The sequence below is a fragment of the Xenopus laevis genome, chromosome 9_10S (assembly GCF_017654675.1).
Source record: "Xenopus laevis strain J_2021 chromosome 9_10S, Xenopus_laevis_v10.1, whole genome shotgun sequence".
In the NCBI taxonomy this organism is placed as follows: Eukaryota; Metazoa; Chordata; class Amphibia; order Anura; family Pipidae; genus Xenopus; species Xenopus laevis.
Genome location: NC_054388.1, coordinates 46840403 through 46867563, shown reverse-complemented (window position 1 = coordinate 46867563; position 27161 = coordinate 46840403). Strand labels below are relative to the sequence as shown.

The 27161-nt window shown below is 44.2% G+C and overlaps 1 protein-coding gene across 3 annotated transcripts; it reads right to left on the bottom strand.

The window, feature by feature from the left end:
- Positions 1–1393: 1393 nt before the first annotated feature.
- On the bottom strand, positions 1394–27161 carry ern1.S (endoplasmic reticulum to nucleus signaling 1 S homeolog). 3 transcript variants are annotated; one of them, XM_018238611.2, is made up of 22 exons: positions 26937–27161; positions 19802–19922; positions 18317–18350; positions 17449–17521; positions 16814–16886; positions 16490–16612; positions 14760–14861; positions 14406–14667; positions 14086–14164; positions 13234–13399; positions 13004–13122; positions 12631–12825; positions 12073–12346; positions 10582–10669; positions 9317–9506; positions 9046–9145; positions 8048–8247; positions 5602–5749; positions 4879–5006; positions 4072–4195; positions 3765–3832; positions 1394–2428 (listed from the first exon to the last, which is right to left on the bottom strand). In XM_018238611.2, the coding sequence occupies exons 1-22, from the start codon at positions 26979–26981 to the stop codon at positions 2228–2230; spliced, it is 2913 nt and encodes a 970-aa protein (XP_018094100.1). In that variant the 5' UTR covers positions 26982–27161; the 3' UTR covers positions 1394–2227. The 3 variants fall into 3 exon arrangements, with proteins under 3 accessions (XP_018094100.1, XP_018094098.1, XP_018094099.1); XM_018238609.2 differs by lacking the exon at positions 26937–27161 and adding an exon at positions 25180–25287; XM_018238610.2 differs by lacking the exon at positions 26937–27161 and adding an exon at positions 25180–25287 and having other exon boundaries at positions 12073–12343.

Genomic DNA, 27161 nt, shown 5'->3' with positions numbered 1-27161 from the left:
ATTTCAATGAGTTTCCTGTAACAGCAAATCTGTACTAAATCTTGCAGTTACTAAGAACTTAAAGGGATACTGTCATGGGAAAAATTTTTTTTCAAAATGAATCAGTTAATAGTGCTGCTCCAGCAGAATTCTGCACTGAAATCCATTTCTCAAAAGAGCAAACAGATTTTTTTATATTCAATTTTGAAATCTGACATGGGGCTAGACATTTTGTCAATTTCCCAGCTGCCCCTGGTCATGTAACTTGTGCCTGCACTTTAGGAGAGAAATGCTTTCTGGCAGGCTGCTGTTTTTCCTTCTCAATGTAACTGAATGTGTCTCAGTGAGACATGGGTTTTTACTATTGAGTGTTGTTCTTAGATCTACCAGGCAGCTGTTATCTTGTGTTAGGGAGCTGCTATCTGGTTACCTTCCCATTGTTCTTTTGTTTGGCCGCTGGGGGGGAAAAGGGAGGGGGGTGATATCACTCCAACTTGCAGTACAGCAGTAAAGAGTGATTGAAGTTTATTAGAGCACAAGTCACATGACTTGGGGCAGCTGGGAAATTGACTATGTCTAGCCCCATGTCAGATTTCAAAATTGAGTATAAAAAATCTGTTTGCTCTTTTGAGAAATGGATTTCAGCGCAAAATTCTGCTGGAGCAGCACTATTAACTTATTCATTTTGAAAAAAATGTTTTTTCCCATGACAGTATCCTTTTAAACAGACTTGGGTGCCAGAAGTGGGACATGGGTTTTTACTATTGAGTATTGTTCTTAGATCTACCAGACAGCTGTTATCTTGTGTTAGGGAACTGCTATCTGGTTACCTTCCCATTGTTCTGTTGTTAGGCTGTTGGGGGGGGGGAAAGGGAGGGGCGTGATATCACTCTTAACTTGCAGTAAAGAGTGATTGAAGTTTATCAGAGCACAAGTCACATATGTCTAGCTCCATGTCAGATTTCAAAATTGAATATAAAAAAAATCTGTTTGCTCTTTTAAAAAATGGATTTCAGTGCAGAACTATTAAAGGATTCATTTTGAAAAAAAAAATTTTTTCCAATGACAGTATCCCTTTAATCCAATGATTCAGCCCCCAATGTTCCAGGAATTTGCTTTATCGGGAGTTGATATAACCTAACAAAACATTAAATGACAAAGATTCTGCCTCTATCTTATTTATATTTAGCAAAGCATTGCAATTGGGAAGTTTGGGGTAAATTTTTGGGGTAAATTTTGGATTCAGGAGAATGTGCCTTTTCCAATAATATCTGGCTTTTTGGGGATGATCTAAATTTTTGGGACTTTGCAAGAGTCGACGTATCTGTGATGCTATTTAAATGTTGTGGTCCCTACATGGTATAAACAGTACACTATATATACACTCACACAGAGACACCCAGGCTACTGCTTATACTGAATAAAAAGAGATTTATTGATAAAGAAGCCTGAGATGTGGGCGTGTTGTGCCCAGTGTATAAATGTAGCGGATTCGCCCCCAATATAAAGCAGCAGGTCCAGTTGCGCTTTCACCAAACTTGCCAATAAAATCTCTCTAAAATCCAGAGCTCGACTGCACCAAGTTTTTTGTTTTCTTGACAGCCGACCACATTAAGTAAGAAAAGTAAAAATTCCCCTTGTATCCCTTTCACCCCTCTCCTAAAACACAACAGGCCTGGGGGGTGGGCAAATACTTCATACACATGCCCCAGGGTTCAACTGTAGCCCCTCCCAGGCCCTCCCTTTTCCCGTGCAGGTGTAATATAGGGGCATTGTTGTAAGGGGATATCACATTCTTGCCCCAGAAAACTCAGCGAAAAGAGCAAATACTGGGAAATGAGCATCACCCTTTGTTACTAAATGTCTAATTTCTGAACCATATGTTAAAAACGTAATCACAGACGGGCACATATCTGCTCCTGTACCAGGAATAATACCCACCCCCTTGGGACAAACACAGACCCACTCCTCTGCCAGAGATACCCCTCCCCCCCACACCATCAGGCATAACCCAACGGCATTCAGAGAGGGCTGCCAGAATAAAAGCCGCTGGGAGTGTGATGCCCTAGTGCAACAATAAGAATATGTCACTTATCATGACATGGTGCCAGGCAGGTGTCAAACACTATGGCAGAACCCTGTGCGCCTAGCTAGCACCAAGTCAGTATTAAAGGCACAATGTGTGAGGGCCTTAGTCCAGCCTCACTCAATTCCTCCACTGTCCACCATGTGCCACACACAGTGCAGCTCAAGCCACGTCAGGACAGAACACGGAGGGATCCTGTTGATAGTAAGGCTGGAAGGGTCTCTCATGACTGCACATTTGCATAGCAAGGTAAGTGTGCAAGAGTAGGCTGGGAAAGCGGGACGTGAAGTAACAAACAAAATCATCTGGGACACCCCCCAACGTCTCCTGCACCTCTGCTGGCAGCTCCCGGTAGTGATGTTTCTGTTGAGGAGACAAAGTTGGTAATGAGGTGTACAAGTAAACCATGTGTATTTCAATAGTGCCCCTAAATCTTACAGCTCCCCAACTCTTGGCAGCGAACCGGCATCAAACCCAGGTCCCCATGATGGAAGTCCCATCAGAGAGCAGACAGCTACCGATAAACAAACTTGCTCTGAAGGGTCACGACTCCATTCCAATTAATTTTTGTGCCTGAAAGGGAACAGCACAGCATGCGGAGGGGCACTCAACTGGCACTTCATGGAAAATCAAGTGACTCTGGTAACTAACTTTCTAGGCCTCATTCACCATTGGCAGGTGAGAAATTGTGCCCCTGAGCATGCTCTACTTACACACAGGCGTAAAACATGGCTGCAATAGCGAACTGCACCCAGAGATCATATGGCGTGTAGGCTAAAGCACTGGGGCAGTTCCGCATTTTCTGCCTTGTGTTTCTGCGGTGGGAATCTCAGGAACCAGGCGGTGCAACAGGGAACCAATACCCAACAAGCTGTTTGTGGTAGAGTTGTTGCCTGTCTCCTTCTCATGGTTACAGCTAGTGGTGGGCGATTCTGACCCATTTTTCTTCGTCAGAAATTTGTGAAATGACAAAAAATTTAAGTCAAAAGGCGTTTTTTTCGCCATTTTTTTTAACCATACATTAGAAGCTATGGGTGGGTTTTTTTTGTGCCAAAATGCAGCAAAATATTTTGCCCATCCCTAGTTACAGTTTCAGTCCTCGTAGAGTCTAGTCCACCCAAGAGAACCACATATACGTCCAATCAGAGAGGGAGTTGTTGACCTCCATGATGGCTCGGTGGTTCAGCCTACTGCCTTGTTGCACCGAGGTTCTGGGTTTGAGTGCCAACTCGGGAAAGAGCATTTATTGAATTATAATTTACTTAAAAAGGGATTAGAAACATGGCTGCCAATAGGAGAAATATATACATGGCTCAAGATGTTAGTGCTACTTGAGTTTTATTCCGAACCGAGCACCATCTACAGTCCCACCTGCCCCACAAATGGGACTGTGTGGGAGGGAGGTGCCTGAAGGAAACAAGGTACCTCCCATAAACTCAAAGAACAGTGCTGAGGTGAGAATTGAACCCTGGACTCCACTGCTGCAAGGCAGGAGAACTAACCACTGAACCACAGTGCTACTAACCGGACTCCCTCTGATTAGCGCTATAGGTTTCTCATTTCCCCATAATAAACAGAGAGTCTGCTGACATCCCATAATCTGCTTCATACAACCTTCCCCCTATAAATATATATCAGATCTTCGACGAACACAAATAGGTCTCCAACACAGTCTTCTGAAATTGCATATAGTACCCACCTTGTTGCGCAATGCCCGGAGCAGGTCTCGCACGGAATTCCCTTTATAGCTGCGGAATTTCCTTAGATCTGCATTAAAAATGAATCACACAGATATTTGTCAGTGTGAGTGTGGCAGCATTACAAAGTAGTCTGTGCCAGTGGCAGCACCTGCGAGACTGTCTCAAAATGCCGCCATACTGGCAGAGGCTGTCTGTGCCAGTGACAGAAGGGCAGCGCGTTAAGGAAGCCCGTGACAGCATGAAAGCACCAGGGAGGGTAAGGAGTGTCATAGCTGAAGCATGGCAGAGCAGAATGGGTTTGGATACCTGTTTGCAGTGGGACAGTGATGTGCTGCCTCCAGTCCATTTGTACCACGGACTGTCCTCCTCTCTCCAGCTGTTTCACCAGGGGCCCATCCAGAGCCTCTTTCTCTATTCTATCACTCACATCCTGCAGGGAAGCACATGGTTGGTCATAGCCAAATAATTAAACCATTGAAGCAGATTCCCAGCAGCAAGCACAATGGAAAGGGTTAAGGGGCAGACAAGGGAGGAAAGCTATATAGTTGCTGCACAATAGGAATGAGTAGCAAATTTCTGCTGGGGGTGGAGGAGAGAGAGAGAGGGGCCAGGAGCTTGCTTGGGGGGGGGCAAAGAGGCAGAAGTGCCAGTATATGCTTGGGGGGAGGGTAGAGGAGATGATGTTTGAGTGGCAGTGTTCGCTGGTGGGGGAGGCAGGATTTGCACTGCCTGCTGGGCATATCTACCTTCTTCTGTGCAGTTGCTGGGATGTTTGGTGCATAAGAGAAACACGTACAGTAAATGTTCCATTAAAGGAATTGTTCAGTATAAAAACTGGGTAAACAGATAGGCTGTGCAAAATAAAAATGTTTTTAATATAGTTAGCTAAAAATGTAATATATAAAGTCTGGAGTGACTGGATGTCTAACATAATAGCCAGAACACTACTTTCTGCTTTGCAGCTCTCTTGGTTTCCACTGATTGGTTATACATTACATTTTTGGCCAACTTACTATATTAGAAACATTTTTTATTTTGCACAGTCTATCTATTTACCGTACCTTGTTTTTATTTTTACACTAAGCTTTTCCTTTAAGAGTCTGGATGACCCACCTGGAAGAACTGAAGTTGTTTATCCAGACTCCAGAAAAAGGGGTGTTTGAGCACAGCCGAAGCAGAGGGACGACTCTGCGGGTCTTTATTTATCATTTCCTCGAGGAGATGGTGGGCAACAAGGCCCTCTGTGTAGAGAGAAACGACACATGAATCATCAGGACACTGCACAAGTCTGTATGGTGCGTCATGTGGGGGCAAATCTGGCCAGTGTACTGTAGGATCCAGGAGAATTATCATACTCAGCCCTAAGGCTATGCCCTAAATAATATCCCCAAGAAGCAGCAGTTTTTTTTTGGCACCGTGCCCCTCACTGACTCACACACCTTGAAATATGGAGAGAGAAATTTGCAGTAGACACAGCACAGGACCAGGGTACTTCTATGAGGTCACCATACAGCGATCCTCTTCTTCCACTGCCTTGTTTTCCAATTGCCCTGTGTTGGTGCAAGTGCAGTAGTGCGAAAAAGGCTGCATTTTGCTTGAAGCTCAGTGTCTCACTTTACTACGCACGAATACCCGGCACAAGGAAGGAAGAATCAGGAAGAAGATAGAAGGGTGGTCGCGCTGGAGCACTGGCCTTGGGTCTCAAGTAACGGATTATAATCACTAGGGGGTGTCTAAAATGTAGCACCTCTTTTCCTTCTCATTTAATGGAACCAAGCCACCCTTAGCCAACCCTGTACCTACAGTTTGGGACCCCTAAGTGACCATATGACTCACCGTGCAGGTCTAAGTCTAAGCAGTCGAGACTGTAGGTGCCCAGGAGAATGTTGGCTTGCCGCTGCAGGGACTTGCCAAACGGGTGTTTTCCTTCCGATATGACATAGTAAAAGACACAGCCAGCAGAGAAGATATCCACCGTGTAGGTCTGGGGAAGAGACATCAGTATGGGTTCTCCACACACAGCAATAAACCCCTATAACATCTGCTATCAGGGCACACACCCAGGCAGGTCTGGACTGAGAATTAAAATAGGTCCTGCCATTTCAGCCCACACAGAGGCCCAAACAGCCCACTAAATACTGACTTTCCATGGCACTTTATAGCAGCCCTCTGGCATTTGCCAGAACCCACCCATTCCATGGCAATTTCCTTTGTTTTATTATCAAAGGCAGATTTCCTATTTCTATCTGTTACAATAAACAAACAAGAGGTTGTGCGACAGCTGTTTGGAACAGTGGGTCAGTATTATAATAGAAAGCAGGACAAATCCAAGGCAGTAGCTATGACTGCAAAGTGCTTTTATTGGGGAAAAATGCTCCACAGTGGAGCATTTTTCCCCAATAAAAGGTGGAGCATTTTTCACCCAATAAAAGCACTTTGCAGTCTTAGCTACTGCCTTGGATTTGTCCTGCTTTCTATTATAATACTGACTGTATCAATTTGGGTGTGGACACAGGACACCTTGCAGGAGAATCCACCTACATGTACTAAAGGTGAGCTACAGCCTATTTATAATTGATTTTGGAACAGTGGGTGTCACTAAAACAAACTAATGAGCGTCACCTTCCCCAACTGAATCCATGTAGAGTGCTGACCAGGGCCGTGCCAAGCCAACCAGGGGTTGTAAGTGTCCAAGCATATGATTAAGTGTTTTAGGGACACGAAGGGCGTAAGGCTCGCTTTATTGTTTAAATAAAGATTATTTAACCAACATTTTTTGGCCTGATCTACATATTGCTTTCTAGTGTGCCCTAAACCTCTTTTTTTCTGCATGGATTGTCCGCTTCCCTGAGCCGAGGGCCTGAGGCAGGAGCACCTGGGCCACTATTCTAGTTTTTACTACAAGTGGATTCCTTAAGCTTATATACATATTTGGGCCTCTTCTGCCTACCTCTAGATCCAACCCTGGAGCTGACCATCTCCAAGGAAAACTTGTTTATAACAGGAACTGAGTAAACCTGGAAGACCCATGGAATACAGTGGCACCTAATGGATGGTATTCAGTATAGCACACTACTGGAATTCAATGGATGTCTATGGGACTTGAAGTATCTAATATTCTAAAGCGACTACTACTGGACATCGTTTCATCCTGCTTACAGGCTGTTTACCAACAAACTTTATCAGGCTAGGCCTGGATGTCATGGAGGGCAAAGGGATATAACTGCAAGCTCTTCCATTTGGTGTAGCAACAGAAGAAGAAACACCTTTAAAGGAACAGCAACATCAAAAAATGAAAGTGTATTAAAGTAATAAAAATATAAAGCAGTATTAACCTGCCCTGGTAAAACTGTTGTGTTTGCTTTAGAAACACTACTTTTGTTTATATAAATAAACTGTTGTGTAGCATTGGGGGTAGCTATTTAAAGCATAAAAGACTCAGGTTATGCAGCAGATAACAGATAAGCTCTGTAGAATATAATGGTGTTATTTGTTATCCACTATTTAACCTGTGCCATATAGCTTTTTTTTCCACCATTGCTACACAGCAGCTTGTTTATATGAACTATAGTAGTGTTTCTGAAGCAAACACACCAGTTTTACCAGTGCAGGGCAACACTACATGATATTTTCATTACTTTAAAACACTTCCATTTTTTGATGTTACTGTTCCTTTAAGGATAGTCACCTAGACATAACACTATATGCACACACACACACACCAAGACGTAAGGTTAGAATATGTATGTATGATGTATGCTTCTTTCATTATGGAATTTAATTTACACGGTGCTAACTTGTGCTAATTAGTTCATTGTGGAAAGAATAGATTTTTATGTTCATAAGTTACCAGAGTCCTTTATTTGTTACCACCGGTATAGAAATACATGGTGGTTCGTAGTTAAGTGAAAGCCTGACAGGTTATAGTTGTGTACCCGGTATTTAGGGAGCTTTATATAGAGGTTCATAGTCAATGAAAGCCTGACAGATTATAATTGGAAACCCAGTATTTAGGGGAGTTTTTTACAACCATAACGCATTAAAGGACCTGCAACTGGGATAGAAAATTTGGCCAGTAATTGCGCAAAATGGAGATTATTTAACCTTTTCCTTATTTTCAGCCACTGTCATTTTATTGTCTGGGCAGAAATCAGATTGAACATTCTATTGTATATACCACAAGCTATCAGATATGAATGGGGCAGGAAGCTGACAACTCATTCTGGAGGGGCCGAGTATGCAGTCTAGACACAATAACAGGAATACACATGGATCCACTTACCGGATTCTCCTTACTGTCTTCACTCAGTATTTCTGGAGCAATCCATCCCTCTGTCCCTGGGACCCCAGATCTCCGGCTGAAACTGTTTCTTCCCACTGCCAACTTCTTGCACAGGCCAAAATCGGAGATCATGGCTTTCACCTTTCCATGGGCATTGGGCATGGAAATCAGGATATTGTGTGGCTTCAGGTCCCTATGTACTGTGGGTAATGAAGCAACATATTGTATATTCTATCCCATAATATCTAAGACTATCTAATAGAAGGACTCTACCTGCCCATAATATCTCTATAAACTACTGTCAGGGGTTTTCCCCAGTGCACTGTGAGTAATGGAAGAGGCATTTTCTCCCTTCTACCTGGGGAGGGGGAGTAGGGATACGTTTAAACCACAGTACCCTTTTTTAATGTCACTCACGAGGAGTGCAGCAATGTCCTTGGCTCAGACAGTTGCTTGTCTTTACAATATAACCATACCGTACTCTGGCCAGCAGAGACAGCTCAAATCCATCACAGTGACTATAACAAAACAAAAATGATTACCACCGCCTCCTGATGGAACTATGGGAGGAGTCTGCCCAAAATGAAATATATAAGAGTGTTGCTGGTAGCTTACATTCCCTTATCTGGTGTAAGGAGGGGTTCCATACAGAGTTTAAGGAATAAACAAATGTGCACTAAGAAGATGCCTGTTTGTTATAGGGAAGCCCCTGTCCACTTTCTGATGCATGACTTCCCTGTCTAGCACAAAATGATAATGAAATGGTATGAAGTGGGGTTGGTCCCCTTCCTTAGGCTGATGACAGAAGAGATTAGTCACCCCACAATTAATTTCCTCTTGTGCGGGCTACTAATCTTCTCCATATGCAAGTGACTAATGCCCTTGTCTGCCAGGGCCTTAAAGCAATGATTGTAATGACCTGCGGAAAATAAGTTGAGAGTTGGACACCAATAGAAAATTCTCCCCTGGATGTGATGCAGTTTGGGGTCTGATCTTACCGATGCTGAGTGAATGCAGGTAGGAGAGTCCTGAAATCGTCTGTTCCAACAACGTGATTGGCTCCAAGCCGTGACTATCAAAGTCCTTCTCTTCTACATACTGATCACATAGAGAAACAATGGCAATGAGCAAACATGTGCACTAAGATCTCCTACCATCATTATTATCATTGTCTGGGAGTGCCCTCAATGTGGATGATCCCTTTAGCTCTATGGCAATGTGTATGCACCCAGACAGCTAGTATATATTAATGGACCCCCCAGGACTAACCTCCTGCAGGGTGGTGGAGCACAACTCGATGGCGATGTACTGGAACTGCCGATCCTTCTCCGTGCAGAAATAGCGAATCACATTAGGATGTTCATCTGATTCTCTCAGCAGCTGCACCTCTCGGTCTGCAAAACTGAAGCATTCTGGGAGAATTCTCTTCACCGCCACGTCCCGGTTATCAAAGTGCCCCCTGTAAGGAGAAAGGAAATGGATCTCCATAGCAGGGCAGGCAACTCCATAACCTGCTGAGGGGCAGTTCCTTAAGGTGCTACGGTGAGTGGGGAAGAGAATAAACCATTATGGGCAGGGACACTGGTGCATTAGCTGGGCCCCGGATTATACACAAAAACCCATATGCATTAAAAGGCACCAAGTTTACACAGTAGTAGTAACCCCCATATCAACCAGTAAGAGGTTTGCTTTTAAAAAGGCGACCAGTAACTAGAATGCTTATTGTAGAAATTTGGAAATCTTCTGTTATACCAACAATTGAAGAAATTCTTAAAAAAGTGGATTTTAATCTTAAAGCTGAAAGATCTTGGGCTATTAGATGTGGTGATCTTCAGGCTTTTCAAAAAAGGGCAAGTCTATGGCCTTCGATTTATCCGGAGTCTAAGCTATCAGATATTTAAATATATTGTATACTCACCTCTCACTAATAATTTTTGACTTGCTGACTCTGCTGGAGTGTAAAATAACAGTACCATCTTCAGATATCATAACCATGTTAATGACAGAATGTCCCGTTGGACCCTTTTCTTTTGTTAAGTTTTGTTGTTTTATGGAAAGAAGACTCCTATTGGAAGATTTTACTTTACAAGATCTACAAGTAGATGTAAAGTGACTACCTGTCGTTATATAATTTTAGAAGTGTGGATAATGTTATAGTACCACAATATTATAGACCTATTCTGTAGGATGTTTAAACAGGTCCTTATGTAACTGTTCTTTAATATGTAAATTTATGTTATTGATGTAAGTTATGTCATTTATATGACTGTAATGTCTTTTGAAAAATTCCAATAAAAATGATTGAAAACTAAAAAGGCGACCAGTAAATTGTACCTGCTGATTAGTTGCTGCGTGTTACTACTCCTGGAAAAACTTAGTGCCTTTCATTACATAACCCCCAAATCATTAAATGAAACCAAATAGACAAGAATAAAAAGGGCCAAACCGATCCAGAAGTGGAGCAAGAGTTTGTGGCCCTCAGACAAGTTGTTCCTGGTACCATTAAGATTTATGATGATAAATTGTATTCTCACCTGTACACGATGGTACCCTCAGCTCCATGACCCAGAACTTCCCTCGGATTAAATGAGATTTTACCCACAGCCACATGCCTGTCCTCATCTGTAATATGGAAAGAGACAGTCTGAGTGTGCCCCATAGACTAGACAGTGATCCCCAACTAGTGGCTCACAAGAAACATGTTGCTCACCAACCCCTTGGAAGTTGCTCCAAGTGGCCTCAAAGCAGGTGCTTATTTTTTAATTCGTGGCTTGGAGGCAAGTTTTGGTTGTATAAAAACCAAAACTATGAAATAGCACAGCCAATCACAGCCCTTATTTGGAACAACCTATAAACTTTTTTCATGTCTCCATCTCTTTAAAAAAAACAAAAAAAAAATAAACAGTCACAGCCCAGGTATGGCACCTAAACTAGCGCATACTGCACTATAGTCACAGCCCCATTAAGCCCCTTACACTAGAACAGGGATCCCCAACCAGTAGCTCGTGAGCAACATGTTGCTCTCCAACCACTTGGATGTTTCTCTCAGTGGCCTCAAAGCAGGAGCTTATTTTTTAATTCCAGGCTTGGAGGCAAGATTTTGCTGCATAACAACCAGGTGAATTGCCAAACAGAGTCTAAATGTAGGTTGACAATACACATATGGGCTACTTAATGGCCAATCACAGCACTTATTTGGCACCCCAGGTACATTTTTCATGCTTGTGTTGCTCCCCAACTCCTTTTACTTCTGAATGTTGCTCACGGGTTCTAAAGGTTGGGGATCCCTACACTAGAACATACTGTAATACAGTGTCAGCAGAATGTGACCCCCTAGTTTCACAGCATGACCGCATGAGTGCTCCTCCTGTAAAAGGAAAAATGACAGATTTTTCTTGGACTGCTGCTTTTGCGTATGACATAGCATAGGGGTTTCTTTGAAGCCTGCAAATCTCTGACTGGCTGCTTACAGCCTGTTGGTGAGGGCTTATCAGAGGATGAAACAAGGATTAGTCAGTTTTTAGATCCAACATAAACAGTAGCATCCTTGAATCAGAATCACCTAAACTAATGGTGGGCACAGACAACGAAAACGAAACAAAGTTTTGTATGATGTTCAGTGTGTGTGTTATGGAAGACGAGCTGACTGGTAGACCAAAGACATCGGGTCTTTTAGTCAGCTTATACCTATGCTGGCAAAGTATTATGGTATTTCTGTATGCAGTGGTTCACTAGCTCATCGATATCAGCCAGCTCGTTGATCGGGGGTGTCTTTGAAGACTCCCTATTATGGGCAACTGATAGTTCTGAATAGTCAGATACAGGTAGAATTCTATTGTTCCTACCTGTATATCCGACGATTCAGCTCTTAACAGGCCTGTGTTGAAAACAATCTTTCCTGTGACCAGTGGTCGTAATGGTTACATCTATGGTCAAATGTGCGACTGCAATCATGGGGCCCCCTGGTCCAGAGTTTTTGGCTTCCCTCCCATCTTTCCTACCCTTGCTACAGGAAGCCCTCTTACCTGCATCCTCATGCTCTGTGGAGATGACACTGGCACCCTCTGATGCGGATATGTTGGAACACACAGAGTGGTTGGAAGCCTTTGGGGACACATTGGGAGAGCTGACAGTAGAGCCTTCCCCCAGCCCCCCAGAGAGATCTAGATAATCTCCATCTTGAGACAAATCAGCAGGAGACTGGAATGGAACATTCTGCATCTGCAGCAGCTGAATCTTCTCTTCCAACTGCTTCTGGAACTGCTGGTGCTGCAGTTGCTGCTGCTGTTGTACGGCCTGCTAGTGCAAAACAGCCAAAGGTCCCAACAGATAAATACATTGTGTGTACAATAACCTGTACCATTGTCCTTTGCTAAGGGAAACAATATGGCACCTCTCTCCTACATGTGGGAGAATGAATGTTCTGTGCTCACAATAAGCTGTACTGTTATAGTTTACTGTCTAAGGGAAATAATATGGCACTTGTATTGTATTAATACAAATATGTAGAGAGTTTTTTCCACACTGACCCTGGGGTACAGCACAATCCACTGGGCCCCACCATTCGTAAGCAAATGTGTTACCTTTGGGTATGTGATGACAAAGGCCACCCAGCCAGCCAGGAGGAAGGTGCTGAATATTATGGTGGCCATATCTTTGAGCATGGAGTCCACAGGAGCTTCTGGCTTGGGAGGGACTGGTCGGGAAATGTCACTTAGATCCTGTGAGTAGGAAGTGCCCAGATCCTCCGATGCCTCATTTGCCATCTCCATAACTTCCTGTAAATGGAAAAGTCATTAACTCACCCCACATGTTCCAGCTGCAATCTGGTGGCATTGTAAAGGCTTTGTTGCACTCATAGTACTATTATTTGCACAGTACCAATATGCATACTCCATATTTGCACAAATATTATCATTACCTGCGTCAATATTGCCATGTAGATGGAGCACTTACCTCTGGAATGTGTGGCTTTTCAGCACTGGCCTCTATGATATTCTCCTGGCCCCTTGGCAGGGAAGCAGGGAAGTTATCAAGGATCTTGGTTGGCGCAGAGTTTGGGATCTCGTGGTGCCCTATTGAAATGAAAGAAAAAGTTAAGGTGTTGAAGGCAACACCCCTCCCCCCCCCCCCACAAGACAATATACAGCAGTAAATGTTGGGGTCGTATGGCCCATTTCCTGTACCTATTAGCAGCCATAGGTTGTGCCAGTATCTCAGCTTGTCCTTTTGTTTCATCCCTGTAGGAATTTTCAGATCTATGCTGGGTGTAAACTCACACTCCCCATTCTCTTCAATGGTCACCCCGTCAGGTGTGGGCCCATCCAGCAGTGGAATTGCCCTCCCCCTCGGCTGAAGGTAAGATACAATGAGAGCTGTTCATGATACAGGGCACAAGGGAGAAACTTTTGCAGAATAAATGGGTCCCACTAAACTTCTGAACCCAAAACAAAGCACTGACTGTAGGTATGAAATGCCTGCTTGGATAAGACAAGTATAACTGGACCTTTTCAAAGAATCCAAAAGCCCACCCCATGGTTATGCTTACAGACAGACAATATAGTGCCCTCTGGTCCTATTAGACTAATTCTGCCTTGGTTATACTAAAGCAGAAGTGCCCATACTTTACTAATGCAGGGTCTGTGTGTAGTGATGTTGTCCCATTATGTTCTACATCCATAAAAACTTTGTTAGCATTTTGTTCCATTGAAAATATTACTTAACTACTAATTAATGGGAAAATGTATATTGCTATATTTACCAAACAACTCTTTCTTGTGTAACCTTAGCATAATAAATATCTGAATGAAAAGAATGAAATAGGAGGGTGATTTAGACAAGCAGTTTGTTGACAGTGACTTGAGATCTACTGATCACCAGCTAAAGGTCTACTGGTAGATCCCGATCTACCTTTTGGGCACCCCTGTACTAAAGCTTAGACATAATGGCTTGAGGAGACTGCTAAACCTGCTTATGAGTAACTACAACTTGTTATTATACTGAACCACCAAAAGGAATATGTGAAAGGGGCAACTTACCACCACAGTGACACCATCATGGACCAGCGAGAAGGAAGCGTAGAGACTGGTGGAGTATTTTCCCACGTACAGAGTAGGCCTAAGCATGAAGAAGAAACAAGAATCAGTAAGACTGGCACAGGCTGGGTGCAGTCCAATATTGGCCCAAGAAAAATCTCTTATGGTCACTATCAGAGAAATGACTGGGGTCAAGAAGTATATAGATCAAGCTCCCCTTAGATGAGGCCTTTATCACTTATGGCCCTTGATTAACCTACTGCACTGTACCTAAAGGCTTGCCATGATACCTTTGCCCCAACTTCACTAGCAAGGTTACTTACATGAGTTTGCTTTTGGTCTCTGTCTCTTTGGGGAAAGGATATTTCCACTTGGTGATGCGGCCAACCTCTCCAGACATGAAGGTCAGGTAGCGCAGAGTCTCCACTGCCACGTTGGTGTACCGCACCTTCCTTAGGGCTTCTCGCTGCCACATATACAGTGCCACCACTGGTGAGGCATAGTTCTGTATCCAGAGCACATCCCCTGATTCACTGTCCACGGTCACCACCATTCCGTCTCCACTGGAAACAAAGTGGGACATTTCTGGGGAACACAGGAGGTATTACCCATGGGCTACATAACAGTTCTACCGCCTCCCGATATGCCCACCTCCCATGAGATTTGGCAATACTTACTGTATTCAGTGCCCTCATCAGGCAGAGTGGCAGCATAGTCATGATAAGTGGCATTCCAGCGCAGCTCTTTATTCTTTGTGTCGTACATAGCGATGGTGTATTCTGCAAAACAAACTCACAGTCAGCTACTGCCACTGATCCCTGGCACACATCTCATTCGGTGGGTAGTTCTGGTAGCCCAGCCCTGAGCTGGATGCAAACAAGCCATCGAGTTGAGATTTGGCCAACAGAGGGCGTTCAATTAAACTGCTTTTCGAGCAATCAACTTGGGCCTCAGGGATCAATGTAATTGACCATTAGCTGGATATAAATAGCAAGCCCCACTTTTATTCCAGCCACGAGAAGAGAACAGTGGGGTGGGATACAAGGGCAATAGTAAAAATAGCTGTTATTACCAGAAGCTCAGATTCACTCTTACTTGACCAGTAGTTAAAGGGATACTGTCATGGGGAAAAAAAAAATTTTTTCAAAATTATTCAGTTAATAGTGCTGCTCCAGCAGAATTCTCCACTGAAATCTATTTCTCAAAAGAGCAAACAGATTTTTTTATATTAAATTTTGAAATCTGACATGGGGCTAGACATATTGTCAATTTCCCAGCTGCCCCAAGTCATGTGACTTGTGCTCTGATAAACTTCAATCACTCTTTACTGCTGTACTGCAAGTTGGAGTGATATCACCCCCTCCCTTTCCCCCCCAGCAGCCAAACAAAAGAACAATGGGAAGGTAACCAGATAGCAGCTCCTTAACACAAGATAACAGCTGCATGGTAGATCGAAGAACAACACTCAATAGTAAAAACCCATGTCTCACTGAGACACATTCAGTTACATTGAGAAGGAAAAACAGCAGCCTGCCAGAAAGCATTTCTCTCCTAAAGTGCAAGCACAAGTCACATGACTGGGGGCAGCTGGGAAATTGACAAAATGTCTAGCCCCATGTCAGATTTCAAAATTGAATATAAAAAAATCTGTTTGCTCTTTTGAGAAATGGATTCAGTGCAGAAGTCTGCTGGAGTAGCACTATTAACTGGTGCATTTTGAAAAAAACATGTTTTCCGATGACAGGATCCCTTTAAGTAAACTTTACTTTAGGCCTAACAAGCAGGGCATATTTTTATGGTAACTTTATATAGGCTATGAGCAAACGTAAGGATTTGTTCCTGCTAAATTGTGCTCAGTACAGGGGAATAACTATGCTGGTATAGATTTATAGTATCTCTGTGTACAGGCTATATACAAACTTAGAGGGTGGCTACTGCTGTATTGTGCTTAACACAGGGGAATGTTTACTCTGGCATAGATTTATAGTATCTCGCCGCAAAGGCTATGAGCAAACTTAGCCATTCCTGCTAAATTGTGTTTAGTATAGGGGTCTATACCTATGCTGGCAAAGTGTTATGGTTTTTCTGTATGCAGTGGTTCACTAGCTTACACCCCCTGGCGTTTCCTTGAAAGGAAACATGAGAAGAGTCTGGCACAGGCCTGTACACACAAAGTAGTAGAGCCGGAGTCAGATTGTAAAAGGTTAAAAAGCTTACATTTTATTAAATAATTAAGAACCAAGGCCGGACGCTTTTCGTATCTACCAAGGACACTTAGACATAGGCTTTTCCTTGAAAGGGCAAGATTAGAGGAGGCTATGGGGGCAGATAAGGAGGCTGAGAGTCCTATGAAAGTTGAACCAGTAATTCCTGAATACACAGAGAGAAGTGACACACAGGTGGGTACCTGTCCTCCCCAGGTAGAGCAGTGAAGTTGACGGGCAGAGACTGTCAGCAAAGGAGGACGTCAGAGTCTGTTGCTTCTCCCCAGTCACCAGGTCAATGACATACCAAACGTCCTGCTTCTTGCCTGCAATAAGACAGGAGGGTAAATCAGTTCCAAACCCTAAACTAGAAAACTCATAACCTTTGGGGCAGGTGACAGCCTACAGTGCTTGTGGCCTGATGTCACAAAGCCCCTCCCATCTTTGATCAGTCTAACAGTTCGAATTTGGTAGAATCCCACAACATGGGGACAGAACAGCTTCAAAAGCATTAGAAGGCTACTCACCCATATACAAGATGCCATCTGAGCTCCGACAGGGAGAGGCCTGGACCAGCTCTTGGATGGTAAATGGAAGTTTCTGCGGGAAGAGAAAAACAGTTGGTGAGCGGAATAATTGCTAAGAGGGGGCTACAGTGCAACAGAGAGAAGGGACTCTTGGCTGACAGAATATGAAGCTACTTTTCAGGAAGGAAGCAGAGCAAATGTACCTAACCCTCCTGCGCTCCTGCAACAGCTCTCACTGTTAAAAGGTATTTTTGCCAAAAATATAAAGAATCTTTGTCATTAAACAAGGCATAAAGAATAAAGAAACAAGTTATTTTTTCTGTCACAGTGGCACAGATCCTATCTGATTTCCATTATAAGCAGCAGTCCTGCTCTGCTTTATTCTAGCTATCTTCATAACAGAGCATTCTGTCACACTGACACAGATCCTATCTGATCCCCATTATAAGCAGCAGCCCTGCACTGGCTGAGATTCTAGCTATCTTTAAAACAGAGCATATGGTTTTTAGATTTATGGGGTTCTCAAGCCCCATGCACCCCGTGAAGTTAGGTCAAATATCCAGGTCCACAGGTCAGGCTGTATTGTTGTTTCTTATAGGAAAATAAAAATGTTGAAATGAGGAATTCCTTCTTACTGTCAGCCCTTCCTTGTTCTTACTTCCCAGAGTGTAGAGACTGCCATCATTTGGGTCTGGGAGGAAAGCAGACCTAAAAACACAGTAAGTATGTGAGTTAGACAAGGATATGCCAGTGTGCCCCTAAATGTATTTCTTCTGCTAGAAATTACTTTGCTTTCCTATTTAGTTTAATGAAAGTATGGGAGTTAGACAAGGATAATCACGGGGGGGGGGGGGGGGTGTTAGGTTTGAGGCCCAAAATAATAACTACAGTCCATGGCCCTATATAACATAGAGGCCCCACAGAGCTATTGGGGACAGAGCAGCTATTGTAGATATACAGTGTTCATATGATTAAAGCAGTGCACCAGGTTAGTGGTTCAAGGTGACATTTGTGCCAAGTAGGCTGGGTGCATTCACAATATGGCGCTTCATGGGAGTGACTGTACTGTTCCCAGCTTACATGAGCAGAAGGGACACCTGCGACCAGTAACAATATGGATGCACTACTTCAATCTTGCTCATATGTCTAGGGCAGCTGCTCTTCTTTCAACGGATTTGTGGTAGAGTCATAAAACATTGGGGCCCTGGACTGTAGCAGTTATTTGTGTTCCAAATAATCTCTGTTCCTGTGAATAACAAACACACATGGCTGCAATCAGTATAAATTGCTGTCTATTTCATGACAGAAGTCATGCTTGGAGTTGTAGTCCAACACCACCAGGCAGAGGATGGAATAGCATTGTTTAGACTAGAGAATGCAGCAATCAGCAGCAGCCAGTGGAATTAAAGGGAAAAAAAACAAGGGGGGCCCTCAAAGATAATCAGTGCCACTAGCTGTTACGACTCCCGTCAGCACTCTTAATTGAACCGTAAAGGAACTTACTCTGCTACGTGTGTTGGAACTTGCAGTACTGGATCTGTGAAAAGAACAGCAGAAAAAAAACCTTTAATAGAATCACAGGAATCAAATGTCAGAGGTCTCCCAAGGGCTGGAGCTCGCCCAATTCTACCTGCCCTGGGGGATACACAAACACAGTGATAGGATTACTCCAATTCCTAAAGCAAACACCTTCTGAACTTAACCCTTACTGGTATACCAAGGATCTGATATTAAGCATGGGGTACTAGGGACACTGGTCAATAAGATGAGACAACATGCAGTATTGGGTCATGGAAACAACATGGCAGCTCCTACCAGTATCTATAAATAGAAATATACAGAGCAGGAGTGTTCTGGGCACATAATAAACTATATCCTCATACTCTACGGTCAGTATAGCACTTCCTACCCACAAGTATTAATAATTGTGCCCTACTATCTGTAGAAATTCTCACTGGGGTTCGCATTAAACTGCAAACAAGGTTTTGTGTCTGTCCTACTGCATTTCCATATCTCCAGCATTCAGTTTTTTTCTGGTTCTGCTATAAAGCCAAATGGAGATCACATTTAGGAAGCTCTGGTAGAGACAGCCCCCAACAAGATTATCTGGAGACAATGAGATTCCTATAAAATCAAGACCAAGTGAAAATTCAGGGATAGCAGGAAAGACCCTACTGTAAATTATAAAAAGTCACTAAGGGGTTCTGTGTCCATATAAAGGCTGCTGGCTGAGTTATAATGGGAACTCTGAGTACCACTTAGGGATGCACTGAATCCAGGATTCGGTTCGGGATTCGGCCAGGATTCTCCTTTTTCAGCAGGATGCAAATTCTGCCTGCCCAAACCCTAATTTGCATATGCAAATTCGGTGCAGGGAGGGAAATCACGTGACTTTTTGTCACAAAACAAGGAAGTAAAAAATGTTTTCCCCATCCCTAATTTGCATATGCAAATTAGGATTCGGATTTGGTACAGTATTCGGCCGAATCTTTCGTGAAGGATTCGGGGGTTCAGCCGAATCCAAAATATTGGATTCGGTGCATCCCTAGTAACACACATATATTAAAAGGGATAATGTACCCCATAATATAAATTATAAGGATATCAGATGTAACCGAGGGGGTTCTCGAACCATATAAAGGCACAAGGCTGTAGGCTGAGTTATACAGGGAACTCTGAGTATCACTCATGTAGTATAAGGGATAATGTACCCACTACTGTAAATTATAAGGATATTAGAAGTCACTATTAGATGACCTGTGATTAATGTAGACATATGTGCACCAGCACTATACATTGCCCCCTGACCAGAAATGTGATGCCTCCCTATAAGTTTTTACTCTCTTTACTATGTGGAATGAGGACCCCAGAATTATATCAGGCCTCTTGTACCCCGACTACTCAGATGACAGGACACACGACACAAAATGGCACAGTAGTGGTTACTGAGCAAAGGACAACATTTCCTGGAGCCAAACTCTTTTTTACCTTCTTTCAGTGTCCATCTGATGGAGCCAGTCCGCTTGCTGATGGCATGAAGACTCCCATCGAGTGTGGATACAAAAAGCAGTGTTTCTGGCAGGGACACCGTAGTGCTGCTCCCCCCACACTGTAAAAAATAATAATTAGAAGTGGATTATGAGTCAGGTTGCTTTGAGGCTAAGGTTGTCACCTTTTCTGGAAAATATAGTGGCATTCCTATGTATTTATTTTTTTGCCCTATTGATAACATTGGGATCAACCATCATTTTTACCAGCCAGGAGCAACCATATTTGAGGCCATCATAGAGCAGTACAGCCTGTGGCCCCTCTCCTCAGCTTCAGAGGGCTTTAGTTCAATAATTGCAGGAGAAATGTGGGCTATACATATGACTGGTGAGGATGACAGATGCCAGGCACGAGGAGCAGTCTGCTCACAAGCTGCTATTTCTATAGAAACAGATACAGATCTCTACTTATAAACACGCATTCACTCTCTCAAAGCATTGCACAAGGCAATATGGCTGCCTCCAGAGGCACAACAGCAGCAGCACAAACAGCTGTGGACCCAAGAGAGGAGTGAGGCCCTTATATGATGTATAGATCTATAGATATTTGCAAGACAGGTGGGGGCTCTAACATGATCTTGGTGTGGTGTCTGAGAGCCCCCAGCTGGAATCAAAATTTTTCCAAGCCAGAGTCAATGCTTACGTCACAAGCGGAGCAGTTAAGAGACACAAGTCTGTCAGTTCCCGCCACAAGCACTAAATTCCCATTTCTGGCAATTGGTCAGGAAAGTGGAAGGTACTCAGGGTTAAGCTAACCTCACCCACTCATAAATATAAATGCAAAGATCAAACAGTCCTCCCAAACAGAGGGACTTGGCGCAAAAACTGCAATGCAGTAAAGTGATCTTGAGACCAAGAAAGAGCAAAATAGTGAGTTTAAAAAAATTGAGTTTAAAAAATTGAGTTACAATTCCTTAACGGGGATGTTCACCTTCCAAACACTTTTTCAGTTCAGTTGTTTTCAGATTGTTCCCCAGAAATAAAGACTTTTTTCAATTACTTTCCATTAATTATTTTTTACTGTTTTTCGAAAATCTAAGTTTAAAGTTGAATGTCCCTGTCTCTGGTGTTTAGAGTCTGCACCTGAATTATTGAGCTGCCAGACTCAGTTACAATTTTGCAACATTTAGTTGATACATTTCTCAGCAGAATCTCTGGAGTATTAGCAACTATTGTATCAATTCTAACAGCTGTCTGTAATGAAACCCAGAGCGTCTGCTCAGCATGGACAAAGATAAGAAATGTATCAACTAAGTGTATCCATTTAGAACAGTTTACAGGGTCGTGACCCCCCCTCCCAGAGTTGCTTTAGGGTTAGTTCACACAAGGAGATTCGGGGGAAAATTTAGTCGCCTGGCGACTAATCGCCTCTTCTTCTGGGCGACAATCTCCCCGAACTGCCTTTGTGTGTCTTCCCATTCGCTATAATGAAAAGTCGCCTGCGCTAAAGCACACGCAGCACTTAGTTTTCCGAAGTTGCCCAGAACAATAGGCGATTAGTCGCCAGGCGACTAAATCTCCCCGAATCTCCTTGTGTGGATAACCCTTAGAAGGTAAAAAACCACACTTTACACTTCAATATTAGATAAATGGTGACACATAGAAAATAGAAAGTAATTGAAAAAAGTCGTTATTTCTGGTGATCTAGCTGAAAACATCTAGTTGTTTGAAGGTGAACAACCCCTTTAACTTGTGCAAAACAAACATTACGTGATATAGAAACAGTGTATATTTTTGAGGCAAGAGAATCACCCCAACGTTTCGGCAATTCTAGTGTACTCAATTTCACTTTGCATATAGACACCTAAATATTGCTGACTTCTATTACACTTGCACACTTCTCAAATACCCTACAGGTGCTTTCTGTATTTTAACAGTTGACATCTTGATGTCCAGGTGTTCTTGAACTACATCAATTTGCACCGACCGTCTGAGCTTGCTCTATCAGCTTACAGGGATACAAACCTATCTTCTGAGCATTTTGGATATGAATGTTAAAGGTTATTGTGGGGATAAATGTTTACATATATTGTACATTGGTGGTAAAAATAGTATGTGTACAAAGTGTCCTCTTTCTGACCTGTATACTATTTCTGCAGGCTGGTATGTATTTAATCACTGTGGAAACTGATGTAATGCTTGTTTTGCACAATATTTATAGAAAGGAATATTTGTTGCAGTAGCACCCTTGTATTTTGCTATTTCTTAGTGTACAAGATCACTCCACTCATTGTAGCTTGCCAGGAAACCTCATGGGGCAGAAATAGTGCTGAGAGCGAGAGCTGTGGCCGCACATGTTGGTTTCTTATCTGCTTCACTGGGTAAACAACTCAAAAGTACAAAATAATCCTCACCCCCTCTGCTCTGTGATGGGGGAGGGCTGCCTAATTAGTCATACCATGGTATCATCTACCTGCATTAGAGGTGCTCACCCAATCAACCGTGTGCCAAGCACAACATGGCAGCACAGTCACTTTACACCCACAAGGGCACAAAAGGGCTGCACCTTTGCTTCCAACCCAGAAGGGCCAGATGGCAACCCTACTTCTCACCCACAAGGGCACAATATGGTCACACACTTGTCAAGGGGTTGGGTGGCAGAACACAAAGCTTTGCTGCTCGTGCCCTGGGGCAGGTATGTTGCACAAAGAGGTTAGGGCAGTACCAATGCTTGGCAGGCAGATCTCCCAGCCCCACACAAGGGAGAAGGAAACATTCTGGAAGCAAATATTTTCCTTTCTCAGATACAGAATAAACATGCTCTCAGGGAACTCCGTATCCTTGGGAGGCAAGCAGTTATTTGGGTATTTACACAGTGCTGGCATTTTCAGGGCACAACCTCCAAAACGGAGCTCACCCACTCCTAAATCAGTGCATGTGGAGCCTTAACCCAATACCCAACCTATACACAACTCCAACCCTCAACAGAACAATATATACTTGTGTTCCTGTCCCTTAAACATATGGCAAATCATCTTTACCGCTAAGCTTTGGCTCCTCTCCACAAGCCACAAACACTGAGCCTTTGTTTCCCTTATTCAGAAGACAGTGTGATAGCACTGTATCATGTAATATAACTACAGGCACCACCCCCAAAGAAAAAAGTGAGCCTGACACGCAGGGTAAGGGCAGAGAAACACGGTCAGATTCAGGGGGTTTAGTCGTCCTGCAACAAATCTCCTCTTCTACGGGTGACTAATTGCTTAGTTTTGCGAAGTCGGCCGAAGTTTCCACGTGATGCAACTTCGGAAAACAAATCGATCCGACTGCCATCCCACCGGCAATTTACATTCTAGCTGGCGGGAAGGAAGTTCGGGGAGTTTAGTTGCCCTGAAGAAGAGATTTGTCGCCGGGCGACTAATCAACCCAAATCTGACTTTGTGTCTCTGCCCTAATAGCACCGCATCATACAACATCACTTAAGGGCAGAGACACACGGTCAAATTCGGGGAGATTAATCACCTGGCGACAAATCTCCTCTTCTTCGGGGGGGACTAATTTCCCCCAAACTGGATTCCCGCTGGCTAGAATGTAGATCGCCGGCAGAATGGCAGTTGGAAAGCTTCATTTTCCGAAGTTGCATCACGAGGAAACTTCGGGAGACTTTGGAAAACAAATTGCTTCAAATTCCATCCCGCCGGCGATTTACATTCTAGCCGGCGGGAAGGCGGGGAAGGCAGTTTGGGGAGATTAGTCACAGCCAAAGAAGAGGAGATTTGTTGCTTGGCGACTATTCTTCCCGAATCTGACTGTGTGTCTCTGCCCTTAGGCACCAAAAGCAGAGAAAGTGAGTATAATTTGCAGGGTGATAGCACTGTTTTGTGCAACATCACTACAGGCACTGGAAGCAGAGAAGGGGAGTCTGACATGCAAAGGGATAGGCACTGTATTATGTAATATAATTACTGGTACAACCCCCAAAAGAGAAGGAGAGTCTGACATGCAGGGTGATAGCAATGTATCATGCAACATCACTACAGGCACCAAAAGCAGGGAAAGAGATTGTAACATGCAGGGCAATAGCAATGTATCATGCAACATCACTACAGGTACTAAAAGCAGAGAAAGTGAGTCTAAGGGTAGGGACACACTGGACGATTTGTCGCCAACGTTTTAAAAAAGTAAATTGCGGCGACAAGACAATTCACAGCGACTATTGGCACAGAGCGATTTGTATCCCATTACTCTGTGTGGTACGTGCTCCACCCAAACCGGAAACGGTTTGTGCTTCCCGCTGTAACCTGGCGTCTTTACGTTCTTGCGTCATTCCGTTCGCATTGTAATTTGAATACAATTGCTGCTACTTATCTGTATGTGTGTGCGTGTCTAGGAGATTTCAGTGCTTTTCTAAGTACATGCTATATCTGATAAATCGCTCGGAAAAGGGTCTCAGTGCGTTTTGGAGCTACAGGCGATTCACAAATGCGCTGTGGGCACAGGAGCTGGCGTCTTTCATTTGGTTTTGTTCAGAGACAAAACGAGCGATATGTCGCCGCGATTTGCTTTTTAAAAACGTTGGCGACAAATCGTCCAGTGTGTCCTTACCCTTACAAGCAGGGTGATAGCACTGTTTTGTGCAACATCATTACAGGCACCTGGAAGAAGAGAAAGGGAGTCTGACATGCAAGGTTATATTATGTAATATAATTACAGGCACCACCCCTAAAACAGAAAGGGAGTCTGACATGCAGGGTGATAGCACTGTATCATGTAACATCACTACAGGCACCAAAAGCAGGAAAAGAGAGTGTAACATGCATGGCAATAGCAATGTATCATGCAACATCATCACAGGCACTGAAAGCAGAGAAAGTGAGTCTGACATGCAGGGCAATAGCAATGTATCATGTAATAGAACTACGAGCTCCACCCAGAAAGAAAAGGGGAGTCTGACATGCAGGGCAATAGCACTGTATCATGTAACATCACTACAGGCACCAGGGCCAGGGAGCAGAGGACATTGGAAAGCCAGTGCTGCCAGTTGGCTGAGAGGGAATTCTGAACTCAGATATGGGGTAGAAGGTCAGAGGGAGGCAGACACAAAGGGCTTAGTGCCTCTTGGAATACCATTTTCTAGAAAGAAGGAATACTAATCATCTAAGCCTTTAATTAGCTGGAACAAGCCAAAGATCTCCTGGAGGAGTCCAAGGGCTGCACTTCTGACTAGTGTGACTAAATGTACAACAAGGGGCTACAACAGTAAGGCTATAGTTAACCCCAGTGGCGTAACTACCGAGGAAGCAGACCCCGCAGTCGCTGGGGGGCCCGGGGGTACAGGGGGCCCGGGGCCTGCTTCCTCAGTAGTGCCGGATTACCCACAAAGCGCCCTGATGGTACAGTCCGGGTCCCAGATGGTTCAGCCCGTGTCCCAGACAGTGCCGGGCAACGCGGCTGACTACGTAGCCCTCCTCTCAAGTGTGCGCGCATGTGCAGAGGCGCACCTGACAGGAATTCCAGACTCTAGCACGTGTGCGCACTTGCGCGCGCGCTCTACATTGATATCAGAGCTGCTGCCGGCTGTGGGGGACACGAGCGGCAGGCGCACGCTAAAAACACAAGAGGAGCTGCTCAGGCGCGCGATCAACGTTGATATCAGAGGCTCAGAGGTGCTGCAGGCGGTGGGGGATACGAGCGGTAGGCACACACTAAAAACACAAGAGGAGCTGCCTGAGATGTGAGACACAAGGGTCTGAACTAGGGGAAGACGGCAGAAGAGGTAAGTGCCTGTCACCCCTCCACCTTTGCACCTTAGGCACTTGCCTCTTCTGCCTACCCCTAGTTCCGGCCCTGGTCCCAGATGGTACAGTCCGGCTCCCAGAAGGCTCACTAAGTGTTCCAGATCTTCACTCCCTCGGCGTGTTGGGTAAAGAGCGTAAGTTGTACTTGTACGCCTCGTCTCCGCGTTCACTGTGCTTCTCGCTTCTAGGCCGGCAACACAATGGATGCGTAAGGCCTAGCATCACAAGCACTTCTTCACACTCGAAGCCCTATCGCCTCTTGAGATGAACCAACAGCCCGCGTTGAAAAAAATAAAATAAAAATCCGGTCTTGCCTCTCGCTCTGTTCTCTTCCGCCTCCTAATTACTACTGATTCAAGTTGATCCCAGGGATATAACAGGTAACAACCAAAGTTTGCTCATAGCCTTTACAGAGAGACATGTGAAATTGACACTGTACCATCCTTCTATAGTTCTGGGGTATTTATATATGAAATTGCGACTGTGACATTCTTCTATGACTTCTGGGGATATTATACATGAAATTCTCCCACTATTTTGTGCAGACGGGGCCCCGGAAAATTTTTTGCAGGGGGGCCCTGGCATCCGAATTTACGCCACTGGTTAACCCCGTCACTGCAATCACATTGTATACAGTACAGCTCCCATACAGATGAGCATCAATTGGCCTGTGATCAGGGCCTACTGTATCCATCCAGTATAGTATACTGCCCTGTGAATAGGACCAATTGTATGTGCACAGGAAATACTGGTAGACCATGTGGGGCTCTAAGTAGTATTTGTAACCCCAAGGTAACTCATGCTAGGGATTCTTGGACAAGTGAATTTAAGTTGGATGGAAGGAAGGAAGGAAGTAGGGAAGGAAATAAGGAAAGAAGGAAGGAAGGAAAGAGTGCCAATGAAAAGAAGAAGTATGGTAAACAGTGTCAGATGGAGAGCAGACAGGTGAGCAGTGCAGCAGAGCTGGGGTTATCGTGTGAGTAGCGAGATACATGGGATGCTGATGAACAGCTTGGCATATAGGGGCACAGGCAGGTAAGTAGAAGGGCACAGGCAGGTAAGTAGAAGGGCACAGGCAGGTAAGTAGAAGGGCACAGGCAGGTAAGTAGAAGGGTACATGGAGGCAGGTAGGGGAGTGATGAGGCAGATGGGATGCAGGAAAGTGAGTAGTAGGGCAGGTGTCAGGCAGATAGTGATGAGTGAGGCAGATAGAAGACAAGCAATGTGCAGGATAGACATAAGAAATCCCTATGAGACAGGAAGGCAGCATATGGGAAAGGCAGGTAGAAGTAGGCAGGTAAGAGGGAAGTGAGCCGGCAGTGGAGACACGAAACTCACCGTAAGGCAGAGCAAGAGCAGCAAGAGGGTCGGCAGAGACGCCATGTTCAGTTCCCGTTGGTCTCAGGGTGTTCGGGCCCCGTCTAACCCGCTCGGATCCTCCATTACATTCCCCACACGGTTGCAGCAAGTTCCTAGACGCGATTCGGCCTCCCATGACGTCACTTGCACGTGACACCCGGCGTCATCTTCGGATCCATTATATTGGGAGTTCAGGAGTGAGTT